General features: G+C 39.7%; 1 protein-coding gene across 1 annotated transcript in view; it reads left to right on the top strand.

The window, feature by feature from the left end:
* Positions 1–23,854, top strand: part of LOC109419957 (uncharacterized) — a 37,676-nt gene extending 13,822 nt beyond the window's left edge. Inside the window, exons 3-5 of the mRNA XM_029853095.2 lie at positions 3,308–3,851; positions 22,032–22,701; positions 23,192–23,854. Coding sequence (XP_029708955.1) covers positions 3,708–3,851; positions 22,032–22,701; positions 23,192–23,445 — 1,068 coding nt within the window. The 5' untranslated portion in view covers positions 3,308–3,707 and the 3' untranslated portion in view covers positions 23,446–23,854. The remainder of the gene's footprint in view (positions 1–3,307; positions 3,852–22,031; positions 22,702–23,191) is intronic.
* The last annotated feature ends 1,142 nt before the right edge of the window (positions 23,855–24,996 follow it).

Below are 24,996 nucleotides of genomic sequence, written 5' to 3'. Positions count from 1 at the left end.
AAACAACCACTTCAAACCTTGAAAAACCACTTAATCTTTTATATTTTTCTTGGATGAGGTTTTCATGGCTTCTGATGTTCTGAACACTTTTTCAGTATATTATTATGTATCTTTTTGTTGAAGACAGTGTTGCCATATTGTTATTGTTTCTATTTGATTTTTTAGGTTTCCTACAAGGTTTCCTATGAAAAATTGTCATTTTTTAAAATGAGATATCTCGCAAAGTTGCAACAAAGTCAATGCATAATGTAAAGTTGAATAAAATTGCTATCTTATACAGGTCAACTGATTAGTTGCTCTTTGTCTCTTCGATGATTAAATTGGAAATTGCCTTTTTATCACTTTTTAAGGTTGAAGTTAGTGAAATCTCTTTTAAAATTGTTTTGTTGTTTGGGATGTTCATGTGACTACGGCAACGTTTATAGAAAGAATTATTATCCACCTTTCTAACAGATTTTTACTTTTTTCGAAACTTTTTGAAACTTTTCGAGGTATCGCATAATATAAAACGACTATCTTTATCTGATTGGCTGAACCGATCAGGATGACTCTTGCATAGTATGATTTGTATTCATAGTGGCTGTGTTTATATGTAGAAAAAGTTACCAATCTTATCAAGAAAAGTATGAAAATAGTGAAGTTACTGTTTTTTTTATAAGCTGGGAAGAAACTCAACGTGATCGAAATAATACCAATCTAGAGGGCGGTGCTGCAATGACCTCAAAAGTTGTCAAACCACCACAAGTGGGCAAGACAACGTTTGACGGGACAGCTAGTTTAACATAAAAAAGCTAAACGAAAAATGAAAATATGACATCACTGTCTCAAGCCAAAAGCTGTATTTTGAGATACTAAAAACTGCATATTAACATCCCAAGAAACGAAAGTCCTTTAAAAAGAGTTATAACAAATTTATTTATTTAAATTATTAAATACAAAGAGTGCTGAAAAAATGTAGTTTTGCAACGAGTTCCATACAAAATGTTATGCAATGATTTTTTCATTATACAGCTCATTTGGGTTGCATTATGAACATTATGCAACTGTTTTTCATTATGCAACTCATTTCAGCTGCATAAAGAACCATTTCGACAAAACTGGCTATTATGATACAGAAATTAGTTATATAAAATAGAAACTATGATACTTAATTATTATAAACTTGGAGATTTATCCAAAACTATTTAGACTACAAGTAGATAGTAGATAATAGACCGTGGATAGATCAGCATAATATATAAAACTTCACTCAAATAACAGACAACTTGAAAAGAACCTGACAAATTACGTGAACGTTGGGGTAACGGTTGAATTTTGGACCCCTAGAGAACATTAGTTTCAATTTAAGTCAAAATCACACAGTAGTAGACGGTGTTACACATATGTTGTTAGTATGATTGTAAAAGCCTCCACTATCCGTTAAAAATACTCACAAGGTTATTTCTGGCTGAAAATTTGATGAAACTAACTGATTTTTGAAGCATAAGTTTTCACAGTTTTGAACAACTCAATGCATTTTGCCCCTTCTCAAGTATATATTTTGGACACCTGGTGTTCTAACCCGTTTGAAACTATTTTCGAAGAATCTGCAACTTGAATATGCTGGATCACATTCTAATCAATTGATTGACAAAGACTGATTAGTTGAACTTTGCGAATTCAATACTGTAGAATGATAAACGTTTTTGTTTACATCTGCAAGTTTCCTCAGCACCACATTTTTTTTTTTTTTTTGTAAACATGTTGCGACACTCGCACGGATGACGAGATTGACAAAAATTAATTCAGAGGCAAATAATGATATTTGTAATGAGGAAATGATAGCTACCCGTGCAGAGAAATCTAATTTAGCGAGTGATTCTAAAATGTTTGTCATCTCTTCTTTAAATCTGTGAAAGTTGTGATAATACGACCCAGAGGGTCCAAAATATATGGGGGTCCAATTTGTATTGGCTATCTTACTACAAAAACCAATTTTCCCACTCTCTATCGTAACCATTCGGGTCAGATTGCGACTGTGTTTTTTTTTTCATGCCACACCATCCGAGCACGTCTGGTAAACTACACGGTGTTCAATAAGTTCGGATACACAGTAAAATTGAATTTATTTCTCATCTGTAATTCAGATTTTCAAAGTGAATGTATTAATTGAAAGCTCACATAATACTGATCAAATACAGTATATGTTTTGAAATAAACTGTCCTTTATCCTTTTGTAATAATTGCAAATGTGTCTCAAGATCCTTTCAGCCGGCATGCACGTCTGTCATTGGTATTTCGTCTAGTTTTTATTGAGTAATGGTGTTAAGTTAAATCAAATTAGGTTGTTGTCCTCAGCATTAGTGGTAGCAACTATGGCCATACGAAATAATCTATAAAATTCAGATTGGGTGAAGTACGGACTCATTTTATTTTGATCTTTAAAATTGCTAAAATTGCCGCTGTACCTGTTTTAATGATTTTTGTTTTGTCAAAAAGCAAGGCTGCGTTATATCTCAGTTTAATCTATCATTATCTTTTCCAAAACTTGATTATATCCCTATTGTGGCAAATTTTAACCAAAATTGGTTTTATATAATGTATTTATGCCTTTTTCATAGATTTAAGCACATTTTGACTAAACTTGCAAATTTATCACCATATCATCACTGAAATAGCAGTGTAAAGCTTTTGTCTATTAATTTAGTTATTCTAATTTAGTATAGTGAGATGTAAACTCAAAAGTCAACGTTTTAGACTTCTGTAGCTTGAGCAACTTATCGAAAATTATTCCAGCGTGCTGGAACTAACAAACTTTAGATACATCTAAGGCTTATAAAAAAAAGTAGAAAAAGACTTTATTCAAAACCATATGTTATATTTGATCAGTGTTATATGACCTATCAACAAATACATTTACTTTGAAAATCTGAATTACAGATGTGAAATTAATTCAAGTTATATGGTGTATCCGAACTTATTGAACACCCTGTACTTCACAAGGATTATGTTCTGTCCTATCCAAGGCCCAATTTAGAGGTTTCATCGCGATTCAACAACCAGCTAACATTTCAAAAAGAAAAAGAAAATGAGGGTAGGTTGAATTTGTATAAGAATGTAAATACTGTACACGTTTTAGGTCAAGTGCAGGTTGGAGATCTTAATTGATACTCTGGTATGCATTACTTTTTATAGCTACAACCGATCAATTTCCTCTCGTTTTATTAACTCGTCGCTTCAGACGTTTGGCGTATACCGTAAATTGCCCTGCGTTCTAATAAACAGTACTAATAGGCACTTACTGTGCCTTCTTGCCTTATCTTTCCAGATATTAGTCACCTTCGATCGCTGTTTGTACCGAGCCGACCTGGAGCTGGTAGAGCTATAGTCTGTTTGTGTTTGTTCGTTGTTCGTGAGTTCAACGGGTGATAAGGCGAAAACGCTACATTCCTCACTTTTCGCAAGGAGGGAAAATTCCTCCTCTGTGCTCTACCCGGTACTATAATAGCCGCACACGCGGGATTTGACCAAAATATTACCGGAAACGATTCGCAGAAAACGGCACTCTTTTACTGTTGCTATATCATCACTAATCATATTATTTAGCACCTGAGCGCAAATACCGATAGAGAGTAGCACACACGAACGAACGGCTAGAGGCGTCTTGATCTCAAGCTTTATCTAGAATCTAAGCCAAAAGTATTCGCCAACTATATACTGCAAGCGCCATGAGAACCAAACATTTCCTGTTGCTACTGTTTGCGGTGATAGGAACCAGCTTGCTGTTCATATTGTTCGGTCCGGCCGGGCAGCAGAATGACTCGATTAAGAACATCGTCTCGCAAACACACGAACAGCTACGAAATTTACAGGTGAGTTTTTTTTTTTCATTCTGGTAAGTTATACCTAGGTATACCTAAGTCATTGCACGTCGGTTTTAAATTTAATTTTTTATTTAAAATTATTGTTTTATTTTTTGCCCTTCTCGTACACCAAAGTGTATTGAAAGGCTATATGTTCACTCAAACATCGAATTTTTAATAGAAGGCTCGGAGGGTCAAGTCACATATACCAATCAACTCAGTTCGACGAATTTAGATGATATCTGTTTGTGTGTGTATGTATGTGTACAACGAAAGTCACTTATTTTAGCACTTCCCATTGCCCGATTTTTCGGATTTTAGTACGAATTTTAGCACGGAATTATTACTCATTTTGCAGTTCAAATATGATGTCTATAAAATTCAAGATGGTCGATACAAATTCAAGATGACGGCAGTTTTGTGGAGTTTTGAGCTTTAAAACTATGCAATATTGGTATGTTTGGTATGAGAAAGATAATGTGAGTCCAGAAATAGGGACTAGAAATCCAAGATGGCGCTCTGAAATCCAAGATTGCCAACAAAAATTCAATATGGTGACTGTTTTGTGGAGTTTTTCTTCATCCTAGTGGAGAATGTTGAAAGCTTCCAATATCTTGGTAGCCAAATGGCGGCCGATAGCGGCACCAAGATCGACATAGGTGCGCGGATCAAGAAGGCGAGGGCTGCTTTTGCGAGTTTAACCCTCGAGCAGTCGATCCTTTGGCTACCCTCAGCGACGCCATGCTCTCGCTGTGTACCACAAACGTGCTTTTTCATGGTGCGTGTACTCAGTACACGACGCCACCGCTGCCGGGTTAAGAAATGCATGAAAAAACAACCAGATTATTCGACGCATCAAAATCCGAATTTTCAACTCGAAGTGAAATCTGTGCTGCTATACGCAAGTGAAACCTGGTGTGTATCAGTGGAGAACATTCAACGGCTACAGGTCTTCATCAAAAGATGCCTGCGGCATATATGTCGTGCATGGTGGCCCCTCACAATTGGATCTCCAACGTGAAGCTCCATCGTCGATCGATGTCATCAATAGCCAATAGTGACAGAAAATCGGGAGCGAAAGTGGAGGTGGGTTGGCCACACTATACGCAGGGGCGGAAACGAATTCGGCAAACAAGCGTTAGATTGGAATCCAGCAGGACATCGCAGCAAAGGCAGACCCAGAGGCTCATGGCGGCGCAACCTCGATAACGAAATCAAGCAAGTCGACAGAAATTTGACCTGGCCACAGATCAAGGCGATGGCTGGCAATCGCCCAGGATGAAAATCTTTCAATTCGGCCCTCTGCACCACCGTGGGTGCCCAGGATTGAAAGTAAGTTTGTGGAGTTTAAAGCTCGAAAACTTCGCAATGTGGGTATATTTGGAGTCCAAAAATAATGATCAGGAAAAGGCGCTTCTAAATACAAGAGGTGGACAAAAATTCAATATAGCTACTTTTTTGTGGATTTTTCAGCTAATACTATGCAATATGGGTACATTTGGTATGGGGAAGATGTTCGTAGTACAAAAATGGTCACAGAAGAATCCAAAATGGCATAGCCATAGCACGAATACTTGCACAAATCATGGATGGAGTTGCAAAAATGCGTATATCCATGGCCATTGCAGATTTCGCTACTATCTACAATGACAGACCCACTCATCTCCACATACCTGGCCAAGTCTTTGCAAGCATTTTTTTTATAAATCTTATCATCAGCTTAGAAAGCGTCCAGAACTGAAACGGCTTCCAATAGATGACAGGATGGTGAGAATAGCGAATAGTCTAATTTAGATAGTCTTTAAAAGATGTACGGGCATATTCATAACAATATAATTGATAAATAACTAATCGGAAAGGTCTCACCAATATCGAGCTCGTCGGACGATCGCGCCCACGCCTATCTATCTTTCTATTCCTACGGCAATCGTCTAGATGATGAAGTTCAGCCACTTGCAGACAAATCTTGAGCAGTCCAATTGATCTGCGATGCCGCTTCCTCGATAGCCTTGTCCATGCTGATCAGTTCGTTCTCCACCAAAGCGCCACTGTTCTCCGTTCCATCTGAATGTTAACTCAGGTCTCCGATAATTTCCGTTACTGCTTGCAGCTTCGTCTTCCAGTAGGGTGTTTGACCCCATTCCCGGCATAGCAGGTAAACAAAATTGTGCATTAGGGTCTTGTACCATTTGGGCAGGTGTTCCTATTTTGGGCACTTGCCGCTATAACTAAGTCAATTTCAAACCGATTGATTTGAATTTTTGTACAGAGTTAGATACTGTACGTGCCTAACTCTATACAAAATTTCATTTGAAATTGACTTAGATATATCGGACGGAAATTTATCTCTAAATTAGCAATATATTACAATATCACGCTATTCATAATATCTAAGATAGCACAGAACCATCTAAAGACGCATATATTTATTGAAGTCATGTATGATATAGTATACTACAGTATTGGTATAAAGTAGTTTTCTAAATAACCCTGGAATTTTAAATGCATTGTTGTTATAGTTGAAAATGTCCAAAGTACAAATATTTCTCCGAGTTTCTCCTAGATGAGAAACCTGAATACCCTGGAATGGACCAGGGTTTGTCTAGGTTCCCTACGCCATTCAGGTGCTCATCGTAGTTTTCTTCTTCTTCTTCTTCTCCTTCTTCTTCATGGGTCTACGTCCCACTAGAAATCGCTACATAGAGATTAGTAATCCTACATTATAGAGATGTGCGGAGGCGGCCATTATTGTGAGCCAATCGAGCAGAGAGAACTGTCAAAGTGTGAGCCAAATGAGCATGTTTATCGTTTGTAGGAAGGCGTTGTTTGAACGGTATTGCAATAAACAATAAACGTATTACAAATATTTATTTTTACTATAGAGAATTAGATGGCATATGTAAATTTAGTAAGAATATAATATTTTATTAATTCTGCTTTCAAAAGCGTATGCTCATGAAGAAACTTTTGTCGCTGCTCTTCTCGAAAAAACTTTCATTGCTGCTGCTTGATCCACTTCTGCCGATTTGATTCGCGCTATAGCTATATATTCCTTGCAATGCATTCCAGATTTCTTCGATTGCACTGTTATTTTTTTTTCAAAATTTTGGAAAAAAAGTTCGAATAGGGGTTGTGTGCTAGTAGTGGACCCTGCGCCTATAGTGGACCCCCTTCAGAAAAACTCAAATATAAATGCCCAAATCAACTGTTTCCAGGCAACTTCCACCGGGGGAACATCAATTACATTGCTACACAGCAGTTCCTGGCAAACAAATGACCCAGTGGCCGCAACAATCGGTTATTTTAACTATTTAATGAATGTAAACACTCAAAAGGGTCCACTATACGCACACTCAGGGAGGGTCCACTATAGGCACCGTCGGCGGCGTGACAGCTTACATGGAAATCAAATGGGGGGTCCACTATAGGCGCCAAGATATTTGTAAATAATCCTATAATGGACCCCGGTGGTGTCCATTATAGGCAACATCGATGCGTATTTTCAAATGCGTATTTCACTGGAATAATTTACTATTGTTGTATGTTTGACGGCCTTAACATAAAGAGGGGACGTGAAACTTGTTAAAAAAAATCTACTTTGGAACAATCCACTGCCTTAACATAGCTAAAAAGCCGCAGAAGTAAATTTCGATGGCTTAGGGGGTCCACTACTAGTACCCAAACCCTATAATTAGCAAACGTAAACAAAACAACTTGCACCACAATAAAGTCACGTAAAAAGTTTGAACATCTAGCTTTGTGGCAAGTGTTGGAAGCTGTTGTAAACAAAACAAACAGCGTTGCCGAATCGACATATGCAACTTCCGCTCATCTCTATGTAGAGGATTTCTAATAGAGATGAGCCAAAGTTACATATTGAATTCCCAAATATTGAATATCGAACTTTTTTCCCAAATATTGAAAAAAAAAGTAACAGCGCAGTCGAATAAATCTGAAACGCATTGCAAAGAATAGCGCGAATCAAATCGGCAGAAGTGAATCAAGCAGCAGCAATGAAAGTTTATTCGAGAAGAGCAGCGACAAAAGTTTCTTCATGTGCATACGCTTTTGAAAGCAGAATTTATTAAATATATCTTCTTACTAAATTTACATATGCCATCAAATTCTCGATAATAAAAATAAATATTTGTACCGTGAAGTGCCTTAATTTCGCGCGGGTCCAAATTTCGCTCATTGATCATATTTAGACATCATAATCATAAAAAACAATTGTGCAATTGTCCCAATTTCACTTTAACTATACATACTATCTAAAGTAAAATTTGGGCAATGCAATGATTAGTTCTATGATTATTAGTGTGGGTCATCGGAACCGTTTTCTCAGATCAAAGCTTTTTTGGTTCCGTTTCGGGTCCTGAGTATCTGTGCAAAATTTGAGCCCGATCAGTTGCGAGACGTACTTGGTGGTCTATTGGCTACCGCTTCTGATTCATATGCAGAAGGTCCTGGGTTCAATCCCTGGCCCGTCCCTTTCCTCCTACTTTGTATTTATTTATTTATTTATATTTGATTTGATCCATCTGACATAAAAATTGTCTTAATGAATATGACACATTCTACGGGCCCCGTATCATCAATACCAATTTTTCAAAGTTCAGTTGTGGCATATTTGACATTTTTATCACATTCTACATTACTTTTGCTATCCAAAAATGTATTCGACATGGTATTAGTATGACAATAAATATAAATTGAACGACGATGAAGATTAACATTAAAATCATGATTTTAAGTCATTTAGGCACACTTTTCATCCAAACTGTCATATTTTAAACACCAACACACTGATTTTTCAAAAGTCTTCCATCATTTGTAGATAAATGTATGTAGATTTTTTAGCATAAAAAGATTTTTAATCGGAAGACTTTACAACTCTGAAATATGGCTGATCATAGTAAGGGTTTTTATTGCGTTGTAACGTCACGAAAAATTAACATTTTTTAATTTTATTCTGAAACGGAAAACGTTACAAATTTGAAATTTTGTATGCTCTTTGTACTCGAAAAGATCTTTCAAATGAGACTAAAAGAAATAAAATCGGTTCACGGAAGCCTGAGTTTCACCTGGTTGAAGTTTGCGTTGTAACGTCACGAAAAAAAAGTTCGGTGGAAAAGACCAAATCTTTGTGGCTTGGACGGCTTCTGAATTGGACAAACGTAGTTCTATATTCAAAACAGTTTCGTTCTCGTTGTCTATGAGCTCTTTTTCAAGATATCGTTTATAAATTGCGTACCATTGCCCGTTCCTAAACTACGTAGACTTTTGAAGGACGGGGGAGATGGTGTTTGGCCAATATCTACGATGTAATTGTACTGTGATATTGTAAAATGTTTTAATCGTAATCAAATACCACTCAAACCGAAAATTTCTGTGATATTAGTAGCCAACAGACGAAACACTGACGAAATTACAAAGTTATTAAGTTGGTCAAAGACTTACAGTTGATGGATAGTTGGATTTAAAGTTCCACCAACAGGCGGCGCTAGAGAACTTACAAATTTTAAATTTCATACATCTTAGGATCCCTATTACATAGAAATATGATTTCTTCGGCAAAGTTGTTTGGTAAGTAAAGGACTTGCAGTTGATTTACCAATAGATGCGAGATATTGCCACTAGAAGACGATAGTTTCCATTCTGCAAAAGCAGTAAAGGGATTGGAATTTCTTGAAAAGTATTCTACAAGCTGCAACTTTTTTCACTTCGGATACATTGTATTCAAATCAAATAGTAATCAAAGATCAATATATAATTCTTAACTTTCAAAATTTATTTTGATTTGATTCACTTATTCCTAAGATATAAGAGTTAATAGAACAACAGTCAAAAATATGATTCGGCTTAAAGCGCTCCATATTTGTGTAGAGCTAACCAATCAAGTCCAAATTTGTAGAAATTACAGATAACAAGATGAGGAACTATCAGTCAAATTTTGAGAATTTTTGATATATTTTATAAAAATTTACGGCTTGTTGAATATGTTTTGGGTAATTAATAAAATTGGCATGCTTTTGAAAATTTGCAACTACCACCACTGTGTGGCAGACATTAATACCATACGGCTATTAAACTGAAAGTCCTTGATCTACCAAACAACTTTCATGAAGCAACCATCTTTCCAATTAATCACGATCCTGAGATAAGTAAAACTAAAAATGTGTATGCCCTCTAGCGCCTCCTAGTGGAAGGATTTGAAATCATACGGCCCATCAATTGAAAGTTCTTGACCAGCCAAACAATTTTGTCGAGGACACTAACTGTCTAAATAGTAAGGATCTTGAAATATATCGAATGGATATTACGTCAATGTTACATCTATTTTTGATATAACAAGAATCACCGAAACAGACGCAACACCTACGAAATTGAAACTCATATATCTCAGGACTCTAATTACTTAGACTTAAGACTTTTAGAATGTTGATGTCTTTGGAAAAGTTGTTTATCTTGTCAAGAATTTTCAGTTTAAAAGCCGTTTGGTTCAAGTTTCTAACTGACTAGTGGTAGTTGAAATTTTGAAAAATCATGCACTTTATATTTAGGGTAAGTGTACCAGTTATCGCCATAGTGGTTCCATATTTGGCCATAGTGTTAATTTGAAAAGTTTTCAAGCTTTGACCTATTATGAATGTTTTAGTAGCAAGAATTTAAAAGCATCTTGTCATTAAAACTCTTGACATTATGCACAATTTTGAATTATCTCAAATAACCACTATGGCCAAATAGGGAACCACTAACTGGCGATAACTGGTATACTCAGCCTGTTCATAAAATATTCAACATGTTGTAACTTTTTATAAAGTGCCCAAAAATTTTGCTAAAAAATAGTTTTTCAATTAGTCAAAATTTGTGAAAACTTTTTGAGAAATTCTAATCGTTTGTAAACTATTGTAAACTTTTAATTAGCGTCGCCCAATGTGTCAGACTTATCAAACAACTTTGCCAAAGATACTTACTCTCTAAGTAATTATGACTCTGACATATATAGGTTTTTTTTTGTCAGAATTAGGTCTATTCTCTCTGGAGTGGTATGCAGATCCTCAGGTGTGTCTTTGGTTCAATAGCTGCTCGCACATCTTAAAGCGTTTTTATTTGAATCAATGACGTTGCATAAATTATTGAAAAAATGTTTAATTCGACGGCATGATTAGTTTTATGCTGCAAAACCTAAATATCTGGCGGTACGAAGTAATGAATATCAACGGTTTAGTCTTTGGGACAAAATTAGATGAATATGGGTCTCACTAGGCCGAAGATGGGTACCATCAACCATCATGAAGGAGTTTTCATACTGCTGATAGCAATAACTTGGCGCTCCGAGCCTTTTATCACAAAACGGATTTTCAATAGAATAAAGTTGCTCTTGGAGCAGTGAAAATAATGCAATATATAATATATTCACAAATTCGGGCAATTTTGGCTGATTATTTCGTGACGTTACAACGCGAGCAGAATCCTGTTTGAAACTGAACGAGCGTTTGTAACGTCTCTCTCTCTCTCTCCTTGGCGTAACGTCCTCATTGGGACAAAGCCTGCTTCCCAGCTTAGTGTTCTATGAGCACTTCCACAGTTATTAACTGAGAGCTTCCTCTGCCAATGACCATTTTGCATGCGTATATCGTGTGGCAGGCACGAAGATACTCTATGCCCAAGGAAGTCAAGGAAATTTCCTTTACGAAAAGATCCTGGACCGACCGGGAATTGTAACGTCACGAAATGTAAAAATCCAAAAACGAATCCGAAATGCATTGAAAAACAAACCAATAAACATTGGGAGAAATTTTCAGTTTAAAATGAAAATCCGAGCAAATTTTTCAAGATGTTGGTTGCGCGGTAGAGGGGATCAAATTCTAGCGCGTTGTAACGTCACGCAACAAATACGCATTTTAAACAAGTTTTTCTAATGTGAACTTTATGTTAAACAGGTCAAACATATCGAAAATTTTACAAGGAATCTGAATATGACAACATATTTTGAGGTTTACAGTCGTTTTTATGAAGTATAGTGAAAAATCTGACTACGGATACGTAGAAACGTTGTAACGTCACGGTAGAATGTGTCTTATCTCGACGGCGAGATGAGTTATATACTGAAAATTTTAAATATCTGGCGGTGTAAAATAATGGATCTCAGCGCGCTAGTCTTTGGGAAAAACTAGAAGAATATGGGAGATACTAAAGCGAAGATGGGTGCCGGTGTCATTAACCTTCATGACGGAGCATTCGTACTACTGATAGCAATAACTTGGCCCTCCGAGCCATTTATCACAAAACGGCTTTTCAATAGAATAAAGTCCCCCTTGAAGCAGTGAAGATAATGCAATGATGTATTCACAAATTCGGGTAAATTTGGCTGATTATTCTGATTCTAACATGATGTGCATTTTCGTGACGTTACAACGCGAGCAGAACCCTGTTTGAAACTGAACGGGCGTTGTAACGTCACGAAATGTAAAAGTCGATTATCCAAAAACAAATCCGAAATTTAAATGTTTTATTCCATTGAATTGAAGAACAAACCAATAGATTTCAATGGTGAAAAAAAAATTCAGAATATCATAAAAATCCGAGCAGATTTTTTAAGATGTTGGTAGCGCGTTAGAGAGGGTCGGATTCTAGCGCGTTGTAACGTCACGCTGCAAATGCGCATTTTGAACACGTTTTTCTAATGAAAACTAAATGTTCAATAGGTCAAATACATCAGAAATTTTACAAGGAATCCGAATATGAAAAAATATTTTAAGGTTTACGCTCGTTTTCATGAGTTATAGTGGAAAGTCTGACTACGAATGCGTCAAAACGTTGTAACGTCACGGTAGAATGTGTCATATAAACTTAAAAACATACTTAAAACATAAACAGCACAAAGTTAATTACGTCTAAAATATTCTACAAAACGGTTACGCAGCGTCGAAGTTTGTATATTGAAGTCGAAGATAGGAAATGGCTGAATTTCATTGTCATGTGTCTAGTCGGATCATGTTGCCCGTATAAAGTATTTGAGCTACCGAGACTAACGAAACTCCTGTTACGCAGGGGCCGCCCAGGGGCGTAGATATCGATGTTTGCCAATATGTTATGCGAATCGATTTCACCTTTGAGCAATTTTGCCACAAAAGTGGCTTGCGACGCATAACGCCGGTCCTCCAGAGTATCGATCCCCAATAAACGACAGCGTTCCGCATATGGAGGCAGGTTTTCCGGATCACGCCAGGGTAGATTCCTCAGAGCATATCGCACGAATTTCTTCTGCACGGATTCAATTCGAGTTATCCAGCTTATGTGAAATGGACACCATACCACAGCAGCAAATTCCAGAATGGAACGTACCAGAGCACAGTACAGTGACTTCAAGCACAGTGGGTCTCTGAATCCTTGGCTCATCTTAAGAACAAAACCAAGTTGCTTGTTTGCTCTCGAGACGATGTCGTTATAATGCACGTTGAATGTCAGCTCTTCGTCTAGCAGAACACCGAGATCACGGACACATTGCATTCGTTCTAGTGTGGCTCCGCACAGTGTATATTGGAAACGAATTGGATGTCGCTTCCTACTGAACGATATAACATGGCACTTCTCGACACTCAACGTCAAACAGTTTCTTGAGCACCACGATTCGAAGGTATTTAGTAACACCTGCAGGCAATGACAATCGTCCAATCCACTAACAACGATGTATATTTTGGCGTCATCGGCATAAAAGAGTCTGGTCCCTGGAGGAAGAATGAGAGATGCATCGTTGACGAAAAGCGAAAACAGTAGTGGTCCAAGGTTGCTCCCTTGTGGCACTCCGGATAGATTTGTGAACGGACTCGATTCGTACGTGCCGATCTTCACACACAGCGATCGTCTAGTAAGGTATGATTCGAACCAGTCAATAAAGCCAGCTGTTACACCACATTTCGCAAGTTTACGAAGAAGGATTCGATGATCTACGCGGTCAAATGCTGCTTTCAAATCCAGATAAACCGCATCCACCTGCTTACCAGCATCCATGGCACGTATGCATTCGGTTGAAAAATCGACAAGGTTGGTGACGACGGATCTTTTAGGGAAGAATCCGTGCTGATCTGTAGAGATGTAATGTTTGCAGCTATTGAGCAGGGAGTCGTTGATGATAATTTCAAAAGCCTTCGAGCACACGCATAGTGAAGTAATGCCACGATAATTACTCACGCCACGCTTATCACCTTTTTTGAAAATTGGAAAAAGATAAGATCTTTTCCAACTGCTCGGGAATACACACTGTCTTAGAGAGCGATTGAAAAGAATTGTCAGCGGTATTTGCAAAGCTGAACATTTCTTCAAAAGGGCTGCAGGGATTCCATCTGGTCCTGGGCTGTATGAAGACTTCAGCTTTGATACTGCTCCTGCTACATCCTGCTCTGAAACCACAAACATGTCGTAGCTGAAAGCGTCACGTGGAGTATCTTGTAAGGCAAGCTCAACCTGCGCAGGCCCAGCTACAAAATCGTTGAAGGCGCGTTTGAACTGTGCAGCAAAAAGTTCACATTTATCGGCGGCACAGTTGGCTGTTACCTCATCAAGGTACATCGATGTTGGTAGGCCGTCTTCATTTCTTTTGGAGTTTACGAATGACCAAAAACGTTTCGGATTGGTTCGGAGGCTCTGCTCTGTTCGAAACTTATAGCGAGAATACAAAAACGCGTTGTAGCTCCTGTATTCTCGAGTTGTCCTGTTCAAATTGAGTTTAGCTTGTTGTGATCGATGATTACAATAGTAACGCAAAGCAGAAGATCAGCGGCGTTTCAGCAGACGAAGTCGACCATTGGACCAAGGCGGTTTGCTGGGCGGCTGTCGCGGCGGGACGTGTGTCGTAACTGCTTGCAGTACGGAGTTAGTGAAGAATCCAACAGCCTCGTCAATATCTCCCATTAACTCGAGCTGACTCCAGTTGACTTGCATCAGTTCTGCATTCAAAGACTCGAAATCAGCTTTTCGAAAGTTGTACCCAGTATAGTCGAGTAACGTATCACGTGCAATCGGTACAGGACAAGAGACTTGGACCTCAATCGCTGGATGATGATTGTCAAGCGCTGTCAACGCTACACCGGCTTCGGAAAGCGAAATATTCTGCAAAACTGCGTCATTAACGAGAACGAGATCGAGTGTCGAGTTGCTACTGTTCACTACTGTATTAACCTGGAAAAGCCCATGGAAACAGAATCCGTCCAACAGTGCCGAACTCGAAGGACACAGCCGGGAACGATGCAGATCTACCGAAAGCTGATTGTCTATATCCGCGGACCAGTGGACATGCGACAGATTGTAATCGCCGAACTGGAGCACCAAGTCATTATCCGACAGGTTGTTGTGGACAGCAGCTATAGTCTATATGACGATGAATGACATCAAGGTCGTTTTTTCGATCTGGCGGGAGGTAAAACACACCGATGCTTACGTTGTTAGCAGGCAGTGTGACCTTTACCCAGACTTGTTCCAATCGGTCACTAACGGGCGCCGGGTCCAACGAGCAATTTAAATGTGAAGAAACAGCTATCAAAACTCCTCCACCCCTTGACTTGTTGCTATTATGTGCGCTACGGTCTGTTCTGAATACAGAGTAATCAGCCCCGAATAGTTGTGAAGAAAAAACACGATCATCTAGCCAGGTCTCGGTTAGCACAATCACGTCGTAATCCAGCTCACTGACGGCCAAGAAGAAGTCTTCGATTTTCGTGCGCAGTCCTCGAACGTTTTGGTAGTAGATGCGCAGATTGGCTGAGCGGTGGAAGCCCGGTTCCTCAGTCTCAACTACATGGCCAGGGCGACTGTGTTGACGCTGGCGGCAGGGCTCGACTGAGTTGGACGGATGGGAGGATTCCATAATGTCATGGAGCGTACGTCCTGGTGGCGGGGGTTCGGTGCTAGGAGCGGAAGACAGGTCACTGCGCGAAGCGATACTAACACAAGGGTACTTGCCTAGCGAGGCACGTTGGAAGCCCCGTTCCTCAGTCTCAACTACAGGACCAGAACGGCTGTGTTGACGCTGGCGGCAGGGCTCGACTGAGTTGGACGGGTCGGGGACTTCCATAATGCCATGGTGCGTGCGTCCTGGTGAGTCACATGCTGAAGTCGACGGAGTGCGTTCCAGTGGTCGTGTCATGGATAGCATTGGTACAACGGTGATATTGCCGAAAACTAATTCCGGTGAAGGTGGCAAAAGCTCGGTGCTAGGAGTGGAAGACGAATCACTGTGCGAAGCGATACTAACATAAGGGTACTTGCCTAGCGAGGCACGGTGGAAGCCCCGTTCCACAGTCTCAACTACAGGACCAGGACGGCTGTGTTGACGCTGGCGGCAAGGCTCGACTGAGTTGGACGGGTCGGGGGCTTCCATAATGCCATGGTGCGTGCGTCCTGGTGAGTCACATGCTGAGGTCAATGGAGTGTGTTCCGGTGGTCGTGTCATGGAGAGCATTGGTGGCAAGGGTTCGGTGCTAGGAGTGGAAGACAGGTCACTGCGCGAAGCGATACTAACACAAGGGTACTTGCCTAGCGAGGCACGGTGGAAGCCCCGTTCCACAGTCTCAACTACAGGACCAGGACGGCTGTGTTGACGCTGGCGGCAAGGCTCGACTGAGCTGGACGGGTCGGGGGCTTCCATAATGCCATGGTGCGTGCGTCCTGGTGAGTCACATGCTGAAGTCGATGGAGTGTGTTCCAGTGGTCTAGGTGATACATAAACGGATCGTCGTGTGGAGGTTGATGTCCGGTTTAGTTTTTTGAGAAGTCTACGAACTCCCTTAAACGAATGCCAACAGGCCAGGATGATGGCTCCAGAGCTAATTCCTTGAGATCAGGATCTAATCCGATTTTGTAGGACACAAATGTCAATGTGGTCACGTCTTTTCCTTTCGGAACAAGGCGTGTAACCTCGGCACCATCAGACATATTCAGGCAACGCGAAACTATTTTCTGCACATCGCTATCTGTTATTAATGGATTCAAACCCGTCATGTACAACCAAAACTTGTTAGGAACCGTGGCTTGCGTGATGGATGGCACAGAGAGTTGGATCTCGCTGAGATCGATCGTCTTCGTACCATTTACAGCGGGCACAGGTACATCCGGTCTACGATCTTCTCGACGTCGTTTAACACCCAGTCTTGGCCATGCTGACGGTGAGGAAACAACAAGTGATTGGGACGGCAGAGTTGACTGACCGGTAAAATTATCGATTTTCTGGCTGAGTTTTTCGACTACTGTGAACAACTCTTGCACTTGTTTTGGTCAGTGTTGGTAAAATCACACTCAAAGCACACTCATGAACCGCTCCTGCGTGAGCAAACTCGCGCGCGATTCTGAATCATTTTCTCACGCGCGAGATTTTCATGCAAAATCTCGCTCTCACGAGTCAAGCGCCGAAATCTCGTTCGCTTGTAAAACAAATCCAAATCAATTTGAACGACATCCAATGTTGTTGTACGATAGGTTTGCTTTTGTTCTATAATATAATCCTAAAAACTTCGATGTAAATAATAAGAACACCAAGAAATAACGCAATGAGTGAAATCGCGAGTCAACTCATGCATGATTTTTTCGGCGGTGAGTTTGGCGAGTCAAGAATCGCGCGTGAAACAACTCAAGCATGAGATTTGAGAATTTGAGTTTTTACCAACACTGGTTTTGGTACATCGGAAAGTGGTGGCATTGCGTCAGGTTGACGGTTGTGGTTGTCAGCAAGATATGCTTGAATCGAACGACCGTTTAGTTCATTTCTACAAGGAGGACAAAAAAACATTGCCTTCCCTGATTGAAACGCGACTTTCATGGTGCGCGCGTTTAATTCACTGCACTGTTGGTTGAAGTGGAACGAAGCCTCACAGAAACCACAACGAATATGCTCAAGATCGTTAATCTCCAGTTCGCATTCGCCACATTGTGGTTTTTCCATGGTTTCACACTCCCACCAGGCTTGGTATCAAAATAGAACACCGGTGGAGATACTCTAATATCGCAAGATGCAATTCACAGTGAAACGCAGTATAGCAGTAATGGGAATCGCAATGAAACGCAGTATAGCACGGATGCAATGCACGATGAACACAGTATAGCAGATGAAAGATGGTGATCGATCTGATCTTTATCACCGTGCAGCTGTAGACACGAAATGAACGGGTTTCTCGATGAACACTAGCTTTACTGTCGAGTATTTATGCTGATAACACGGTACAACACTTAAATAATGTATTTCAACACAAACGTATATTTTAAGTCGATGCAAAACCGGTACAAAAACGAACGATGTTAAGAGCGATAAAAAACAACAATCACTTATGCACAGGGCTGGTAGCGAATTTTCTGTATATCTTTCTATATACAGGGTGTTAGGTTCCTTAGTGCAAACTTTTTAAAGGATGATAGAGCACCATAAATGGGGAAAAAATTGTTCTACGCATATGGTCAAATCTCAACCGTTACGTAGTTATAGAACTCCCCATGTTTTTGACTCTTATTGCCTTAACTGGCTCTAACTTTAAAATGGTCAAACTTATCGCAGTTTTTTTATCCTTATTCGAAAGATTATTGAATTTTCTATCAAATGGCATCTTTGAACCGATTGGTTTACTTAAATAACTTAGTTTTCTAGAGCAAACAGCGTGAAAGTTGTGAGTTTTAATTTGTTTTTGTCAATTATCTTTGAAAAATGCGTAATAATTTAAAATTCTTGCTTTCGCAAAGTTGTGACCCCTGTTCCACTCTACAATTCGTTCTTTTAACATCAAACTTCTATCTCTTATCGTTTTCTTGCAATTTCGATTTAAACGTCGCATTTCAGGTCATAAATTTGCAATCGTCATGGTAAGCAGTTTTTTGCGCACTGTGCCGCACACTTAAATCAAAATTGCATGAAAACGATAAGAGTTAGAAGTTTGGCGTCAAAGAACGAATTGTAGAGTGGAATAGGGGCCATAACTTTGCCTAAGCAATAATTTTAATTTATTACGCATGTTTCAAAGATAATTGACATAAACAAATTAAAACACGCTATTTTTAGCTATTTTGCTCTAGAAAACTAAGTTATTTAACTAAACCAATCGATTGAAAGATGCCATTTGATAGAAAATTCAATAATCTTCCGAATAAGGGTCAAAAAACTGCGTTAAGTTTGACCATTTTAAAGTTATAGCCAGTTAAGGCCATAAGAGTCAAAAACATGAGGAGTTCAATAACTACGTAACGGTTGAGATTTGACCATATGCGTAGAACAATTTTTTTCACCATTCATGGTACTCTATCACCCTTTAACAAGTTTGCACTTATGAACCTAACACCCTGTATACTTTCTCCCTCCTCTCTACATATACAACTCATGTATATTCAAATGTTCATAGCCATCGCTAGAACAGAAACGGGTTGAAAAAGCTGTTTCCCTTCCTTCCAAACTTTCACAGCACAGTGTCTCAATCCTATATTAAGATATAACGCCTACAAGTTATGCAATCAAGCGAACTGAGCCGCACATCTTCAGAATAATAAAAACACACAATTCTATCACCTTACCCTGGTATCCACAAACCAATGAGTGAACCTTCTACCAACCAAGTCCCACCAACCCTCCGACATCCGCATGAATTTGTGCTGACGCAGAGGTATATTCGGTCAGACGTGGATACAAACGATTGCAATCATCACTTCCTTTCCCTTCCTCACATTGACCTGCATCCTGACGTAGCAGGCGCCATTGTCGCCTAAAAATAGAAGGTCACCAACGCTCACACACTGAAGATGCCTGCTAGTCCCCGGCAAATATCTCATTGGCTCCTTGTGTGAGTGTAGCTGGTCTGGCGATACTGGAGTAGCATCTACGGGCGGTCAATCAAGCTCAAGCTCAAGCTCAAAATTTGAGCCCGATCAGTTGCGTCTACACTTTGCGCATTGCAATTGAAATTTGTATGGGATTTTGTATGGGAAAACATATTTTTTCGAAATTTTGTTATAAGTTGAAAAAGTTTGTATGAAACTTTTTAACCGATACTGTGAAATGATAGCCTAGGATGTTTGAAAAACTCTGTTGAAGACCGCAAAGCAATCCGATGCTTGTAAAAATAGTTATAACCAACGAATCGCACGTATGTGTTTATGTTTTAACATGTAAAGGAATAACAATAGCAACAAAATCATGCTGTGTCGCCAAGCAATGCCAACGCTATAAGTTTTTACATAAGCATCAGATCACTTCGCGGTCTTCGACAAAGTTTTTCATGACACCCTAGGCTATGTTTTCACTTTATTGGTTTTATGATTTTAGAAAAATTCGAGCGTGTTATAAGAGAAATGTAAAAAAGTGTCTTTTCCCATGTAAAACCCCATACAAACTTCAAACGCGATGCGCAAAACGTACACTGAGGATATTGCAACTCCGAAAACCATACGAATCAACTATGATTTTTTGCCACAAGAATTTCTTGCGAAAATCATAACGTATAAAAATTGAAACTATGGCTTATGACTTTGATTATGAAATATTTTGCACGAATTAAAAAAAATCGCAATCTGTAATTGAATCAGGAACGTCAAGGTTGGTGAGTGCGTGCTTTACTCATTCGCCCATCGACGCTTCGGAAGTTTAAGTGGTTAGAAGCCAATAAAAGGTTTTGTTGTTTTTTGCAATGGCGTTTCATAACACATCTTATGATTTTCATACGATGATTCTTATGAGATTTTTCATACGACAAGTTTTATGGATTTCGCTTTTCAATGTATGAAAAGCATACACTGGGAAAAAAATCTTCATTCCTTCTATGTGTCCGGGACATGGATTTTTGCAATGGGGGTAAACAAATGTTTTCCATTAGTGCGACTCATACTTTTGATGAGGCACCATACAGCAGCGACTTATACAATTTAGAGCACATACTATTCATGCGCTAATTTGCCTGCGTAATCGGGTATTGGTTGCATATACTTTGGATGTGGTTTGGCACATGGATATCTGCCATTAAGTATGAGGCAATTTTCCTGAGTGTACGAGAACTATGAAATGATGAAAAAAATAATAATAACTGATTCATAAGATGTAAACTATGAAAAACATACGAACAGTATCCTCAGTGTAGACATAACCGATCGTGCCCAAATTTTGCACACCTATTTGGGTCCTGAAATGGGATCAAAAAAGCTTTGATCTGATGGGATACCATTGAATTTTTCATTTTTCCATATAAACGATGACCAACTCTAATGATTATGTTCTCTAAATATGATCAGTGAGCGAAATTTGGACCCGCGCGAAATTAGGGCACCCCACGGTAATACGTTTATTGTTGCTTGCAATACCGTTTAAATAACTCCTTCTTACAAACGATAAACATGTTCATTTGGCTCACACTTTGACAGCCGCCTCCGCACATCTCTATAATGTAGGATTACTAGTCCCTACTGAGACTTGGCCTGCCTCGCTTCAACTTAGTATTCTTTGAGCACTTCCAAAGTTATTAATTGAAGGGCTTTCTTTCTTTGCCTGCCACAATTGCATGAATTTGTATATTGTGGGGCAAGCACAATGATGTGCCAGGGAGTCGAGAAAATTTTCCCGACCGGAACGGGAATCGAACCCACTGTCTCCGGATCGGCGATCCATAGCATTAACCATACTATAGGCTAACTGGAGACCCATCGTAGTTTAGTTCTGTTTTCACCTTTCAATCACATCAAGTTCGTACCTCAAGAGGCTCCCGTTCTTAGTACTGCAGATGTTAGCGCCACGATAGGTTCTGACGTCGATAATTTCAGAGAAGTGCCGTCCATGAATATGAACGTGGCCGATTTGGGATTCCGTCTGCTGTGGTGATATCCAGGTGTAGATTTGTGATGATCCGTAAGGTTTAGTCCAATATATTGCTGAATCGACCAATAATCAGTTGGCACCTCCGCATAAGAAAACACTTATGCCCATATTGAGATTGACCATCCTCTCTTTTCTAACGAGATTCACACCCACACATTAGCCAGTACCAGTTAAAGATGAGAAAGAAGTGACTCGTGAATCCCCGGCTTAAATCAAGTTTGAACCCGCTTGCATGAAATTTACACGGTATTTTTAATTTATAATATTTTTGTAGATTCAACGTGGAATGACTTATGTTTTCACAACAGATTGTTATCATGAATTGTGTGTGTTTTTTTTTTGTTATTTTTCAGAACAATTTGCGAGATGCTAACGAGCAGCATCCAGAGATGGATCCAAAATACCTGGCCCAGCTAGGTTTCACTCACTCGTTGTACAACGGAACTCGGTATAATTTTTCGATCGTAACGTATACCCAATCGGGCGAGGTGGCATCCACCATTCTCTATGCACAAAACATCGCCACCAAACTGCCCACGGAACAGCTGTTGATCTACGACCTGGGCCTGTCCGAAAGCGATCTGCACACCTTGCAGGCCTTCTGCAACAGTTCACGTTGCAGTGTGATAACCTACGATCTGAGTTCGTTGCCATCGTATGTAACAGACGAAAATATGCACGCCTTCCGGCCGATCATCATCCACGATGCGTTGGCCAGGGCGCGAACCGTCCTCTTCACCGAAAACAGCGTCCGGTTGCGGAACAGTGGCAAGGAGCTGACCGACATACGGGTCAAGACGGAGAATACGAGCGGGGTTATGGGATGGACCACGCAACAAGCGGTCACGAGCCGGACGCATCCCAAAATGTTCGACTATTTCGACACCGACTCGGACAATTTCCAGTTCCTGCCGATGGTTTCGCTGGATTTTGTGTTCTTTGTGAGCACACCGACGGTCAACGATAAGATAATGCTGCCCTGGGTCAGGTGTATGCTGACGCCCGAGTGTCTACATCCGATTGGTGAGTAAGATTTATGAAACCGGTTTTCTTTTTTTATGCGTTATCTTTGCGAATGTGGTGCCATAAATGGATTAAGGAAGGTGGAGTATGAAGTATGTATGTACAACAAATCTGATCAACAATTGGCGTAAAGCAAGGCCGTAAGGTGAGATAGGAGTACGTTTTGAAGTTTTAAAGATCACACGGAATTACTTCTGTCGCGACACATTTAATTTTGGTTTACGTGGTTCAAGAACGACCTGTAGTTTTAACACGATGAACCCTGGATTACCAGATTGCGTAACCCTAGATCAAAACATAAAGGGCAATTCAAGGCTAAGATTTAGTAGATGTTATATCGTAACGAAAAGTTGATCTACCAACGCAACGTTACGGATTAATAAATCTGCGATTGTATAAATGAAATTGAATTGATTCGAGGTACCAATCTTACAACTTATCATCAGCTTTCCTCATACGTAAAATGCCTAATGCCTTCTTTCCCATTTAGGTGCCCAATCGGCCGGATGCAAGTACAACAAAAAGCCCCAGTATCGCTACTCGGGCTGCCACGGCTACGACACGTCCGCCTTCAACATCATCCTGGGGCTGACGTTCGGCTTCGACGAGGCCAAATACTCGACCCACGAGGAGTCGGCCAGTGCGCTGTACTACGTGGAGAGCCTCGAGCAGGCAACGAAAATTCTCGAAAACCGACGGAAAAACATCAGCGACACATCGGAACATCCGTTCACGGAGGAGTAAATGGGCGGAGTGGATTAGCTGGAGCTACGTTTGTATTGGGAAAGAGATTTGCCAGTATCTCATGGACTATCATCCGGCACAGACGTCACAAATTGTTTATGTGACAATAGATCTTAGCCATTTGGGAACAATAACGCAGTCGGTTGGGAGGGTACAAGTTAGTTACACTAGCGAAGCTTAGTCATAGAAGACATTTTGCATAGTATGTTACGGGTTATAGTTGTTTTTTTTTTATTCCAGTCCTATATTGTGTATGGACTCAAAGTTTATTGAATTTGATTTAGAATGTTGCCTATTGCAAACACAACTACATTATGGTGATAAAAGCTTTTAGAAACGCACAATTATTTTTTATTAGTGTTTTAGTCATCCTAGTTAGAGTATCAACATCGCATACTCGAGACAACATTGCTAAGTACTCCGTTGACGTCTTTATCTTAACACGAAAAAGTTATAAATTCCATTTAGCTTTTTTCATTTTTTCTTTAGGGGTGGTTAACTTTATCTCAAGAAACAACTCATTTGCAATTATCCAACCAATAACTACAATGTACGAGATTAGAGATGCAATGTCACATTTTGCTTCGCTGATGCAACTGTTTGTATTCCATTCCCTATCTGTTTGGCTATGGCTTTGGGTTACTCGACCTGCTGACTGTATGTGGGCAATTTATGGGGAGATGGCAAATTTGCACACAGAGATACGCGCAAACTTCTCCAACAAGAAAAAGTAAAAGAGCTGGCCTCGTGCTGAGAGGATGATCAACCAAAGTTTAATGTAGATTACTTTGCTACTACACACTAGGATAGAACGTAAGGCGGGGGTGCAAGAGCGGATATGGTTGGGTGTTACGAAAGGTACGGTTGAGTTCTCCGATAATCAAATTAAACTATTTTTTCGGGTTTCTCTTGTAAATATTATTCTTATGTACTAGTAGTTTGTTGAAGCTTTATTCGCCCAAATTTTGTCCAAAAGTGAGTTTCGATTCCGTCACGATTATAGTCTGATTGTTTTTTAAATTTATTGTTTGTACATTATGCGTTGTATATAATTGCTGGTCGTAGAAGGTTGTACTAGTCTGGTTTAGGCTGTACATATAAAGAGTAACTGAAGGTACACATTTTTTTGAAGGAACGCTTCAATTCTTTGTTTTGGGTCGGATGAAAAGAAAGCGTATATACTTAGTAAGAGAATGGATGCGCTATATAAGGCAATTAAACATAAGCCAAACACAGTTAATCAAATGACAAATTTTCCTTTGATCAAAAAGATATTCTAGCTGTGGTGCATACTATTGACGTTAATTTTGTTTAGATGTATCATGCTTCCTCCTGGCGTTTAGTGTTGATTTACAAACACTGGTTTTCTTCCTGGATTATCACTGTGAATCGGATGTCCTCGTCAAGTCCCCGTATCATCTCCAGGAACCAGATTAGCTCTTTATTCTTCACCAACTGAGACTTACACCTTTATTCTTGTTTACGGGCGCATCCAATTTTGAACGTATTTGGTTCGTTCGAATCCGTAGCCCATTAGCTGGCGTAAACGAG

This window comes from Aedes albopictus, chromosome 2 (assembly GCF_035046485.1).
Source record: "Aedes albopictus strain Foshan chromosome 2, AalbF5, whole genome shotgun sequence".
Lineage (NCBI taxonomy): Eukaryota > Metazoa > Arthropoda > Insecta > Diptera > Culicidae > Aedes > Aedes albopictus.
The sequence above is the reverse complement of the archived record's forward strand: the minus strand, read 5'-3'. Positions and strand labels throughout refer to the sequence as shown.